At 48.6% G+C, this 3,130-nt stretch overlaps 1 protein-coding gene across 3 annotated transcripts in view; it reads left to right on the forward strand.

Moving 5' to 3' along the window:
- The window catches only part of Syk (spleen associated tyrosine kinase), a 72,682-nt gene that overhangs the window by 28,336 nt on the left and 41,216 nt on the right, over positions 1-3,130 (forward strand). For all 3 annotated transcript variants that reach the window (XM_031357928.1, XM_031357926.1, XM_031357927.1), the window contains exon 2: positions 1,722-2,178. In XM_031357928.1, the coding sequence (XP_031213788.1) occupies positions 1,765-2,178 (414 nt within the window). In that variant the 5' untranslated portion in view covers positions 1,722-1,764. The remainder of the gene's footprint in view (positions 1-1,721; positions 2,179-3,130) is intronic.

Here is a 3,130-nt window from a genome sequence, read left to right on the forward strand (position 1 = left end):
GTCCAATGAGAGGCCTGGTCCAATGAGAGGCCTGGTCCAATGAGAGGCCTGTTCCAATGAGAGGCCTGTTTCAAAAAGGAAAAAAAAAATAAAGTGACTGAAAACAGCACCTGCAGTTGACCTCTGGCCTCTAAAGGTACACACGCACAAGCATCCACGTGAACTAGCATGTGTGTTCACATACATTTCCATAGTGCTAAGGCCTTGGATGTGTAGCTTATATCCTAGAAGGCCCCAAGAGAGTGAGAGATTTGCTGTGTTCTGATGGGTTCCCCATATACCTCAGGGTACAGTGCCAGGATGCTTGTCACCTGTGCCTACATGGCATCTTTGAGTTGTGCCATGTAGGATACATGGAGCATGACTTTCAGAGAGAAGGCTGTTTCATATAAATCCATGTGGCACGGGTATGATGTGTCTATATGTGTTCACGCAGTGGTGTGTGTATGTGAGGTATGTGTATATGCTGTGTGAAGTGTGTCCACTGTGAGGTGTACTTGTGTATTCTGGGTACACGCGCTGGCTGTGTATGTATACTGTGTAGGGTATATGTGGGCTATATGTTATGATGTCTGTGTGCTGCGTGCACCTGTGATACGTGATGTGTTTATGTTGTGTGTGCCATGTGGTGTGTATGAATGTGATATGTGTGATATGTGGCATATATTATGATGTGATGTGTGCATGTATATAGTACGTGTGGTGTGTGTGTGTATGGGATATGTGTTTGCAGTATGTTGTGTGCATGGGAGGTAGTTTGAAAACATCGAGAGATAAATGCTCTCTCCCCAGATGGGAAAGGATTGCTTCGTCCAGCTTTTCTCAGATGACCAACATTTTTTACTCTTTGAAGACTTTCTGGGTGGTGCTGTGCATCTTTTTCACTGTGTTCATGCATTCACGTCTCTTCTGCTGAGTATGTTCCTCAGAGGTAACGCCTCCCCATGTCAAGCTCCTCACACACCTCCAACTACTGACTTTTATCTGCTGGGGAGGAGGAGCAAACCAGCCAGGGCTCTGGATGTTTCTCTCAGAGGCACCCAAGGCCAGAGAGGGCACTCTGGGTAGATGTTAACTGTTTATAACTCGGGGAGCCACTTGCTGCTCTTTCTACCCTAGGCAGGAGATGAGAAAGCCTGTGGTAATGAGGCCATGCCTACAGCTCTCTGAGGTGTGACTACAGTCCTTGTTTATATGAAGTAGGCTGCACAGCCTTGGGATGTAGCTCAGCTGTAGAGTGCGTTTCTAGCATGCATGAAGCTCTTGGTTACACCTCAGTGCCACATAAACCAGATGGATAGTTCGTGCCTCTGATCTCAAACTGGGGAGAGGGAGGTGGAGGGATTAGAAGTTGAAGGTCATCCTTGGCTACACACTGACTGAGTTCAAGGTCATCTTGGGCAACTTAAGACCCAACAGACTGAGCAGGGATGTATAGCTTTTCTTGGCATGTTCTGTGCCTTCTGGGGCCATCAAGGGCTTTGAGTTCTCACTGGTTCTGTCCCATGGACCACTGTCTACACTCAGGTTATGCCCTTGAGAACCGTGTCCAAAGACTACTGGAAGACTGGGAATAGGTAATAGAAAGGAACACACACACCAGTGTACCCCTCTAAGCTAGAAACGCTTGTATCCCTGTGGAGACGGTTCGGGTGGGTACAGCCAGTGTCTCTTGCAGTATGGGCTCCTCATTGTGACTCTCCCATCTTTATGGTTCCCAGGTACTTCTCCACATACCTCCCAGAACGCTAAAGGGGTGCAGACATGGCCGGCAATGCTGCGGACAGCGCCAACCACCTGACCTACTTTTTTGGCAACATCACCCGGGAAGAGGCCGAAGACTACCTGGTCCAGGGAGGCATGACCGATGGGCTCTACCTGTTACGCCAGAGCCGCAATTACCTGGGCGGTTTTGCTTTGTCAGTGGCTCACAACAGGAAAGCACACCACTACACCATCGAGAGGGAACTTAATGGCACCTACGCCATCTCCGGGGGCAGGGCCCATGCCAGCCCGGCAGACCTCTGTCATTACCATTCCCAGGAACCTGATGGCCTTGTTTGCCTACTCAAGAAGCCCTTCAACCGGCCCCCAGGGGTACAGCCCAAGACCGGACCCTTTGAGGACCTGAAGGAGAACCTCATCAGGGAATATGTGAAACAGACCTGGAACCTTCAGGTGAGACTGCTGGTCCTGAGACCAGGGAGCCCTCTAAACCTACTCAGAAACCTTTGCCTCCTTTCCACAAAGACTAAGGCAGCAGACGCCTGTGTGCCACTCCTCTTCGCTGCCTTTCTTCCCAGCCCATCTGCTTATGGGACCAAAGCAGAGTCCTCACACCCCCTCCGCTCTCTGTCCTCCTCCCTTCCCCATGAAGGAGAAGGTTGTGTTTTAATTTCACTCCTTTGGGCTTTTATTCTTTTTTTAAATCCAACTCTGGCTATTCATTCCCAAGATCTGTTATTCTCTCACTAGGAAGGAAAAGAAAATCTGCCCTTTCCGCACCTAATCTGTCTCCCTGTTTTTATTTCCACCTTGTTTCTTTCTGCCCCAGGCTGCTCGCCTGGGCCTCCTCTGATGGCCTTCCTACAGGTGTGTTGGGGTGGGGAAGACGGGACCAAGGCCAGCTGAATCCTGACAGACATGAAGCTGCAGGTGCCTTCCTCACACACATCAGCCTTTTAAACTTCCTTTTTGGTTGCATGTATTGACTTTGTGTGTTAGAGACAGGTGTCTACAGGTCTATGACATGTGTGTGGAGGTCAGATGACTCACAGGGGTCAGTCTCTTTCACCACATGAGTCCTGGGAATAAAGCTCAGATGGTCAGGTTCAGCAGCCAGCACCCTTAACTGCTGAGCTGTCTCAAGACCCCCAACCTCACACACATCTTATAGTTCCTTGTCTGTTATGAGATTACTTGGTTTTCACACTGAGACTAGTTTGAGTATAGAGCTGTCTTTGGAGGATCCATTCTCTTAACCCAGTGGTTTATGATCTACATTCTCAAATTTTTGTGTGACTTTTCAAGGGCCCATGTCTTCATTCCAAAGCATATTCCTTTATTTATACACTTGGAGACATGCAAGTAATATACAGAAGTCTTACTGGTTCCTTTATGAATGAGAAAA

Source organism: Mastomys coucha, unplaced genomic scaffold, assembly GCF_008632895.1.
Source record: "Mastomys coucha isolate ucsf_1 unplaced genomic scaffold, UCSF_Mcou_1 pScaffold7, whole genome shotgun sequence".
NCBI lineage: Eukaryota > Metazoa > Chordata > Mammalia > Rodentia > Muridae > Mastomys > Mastomys coucha.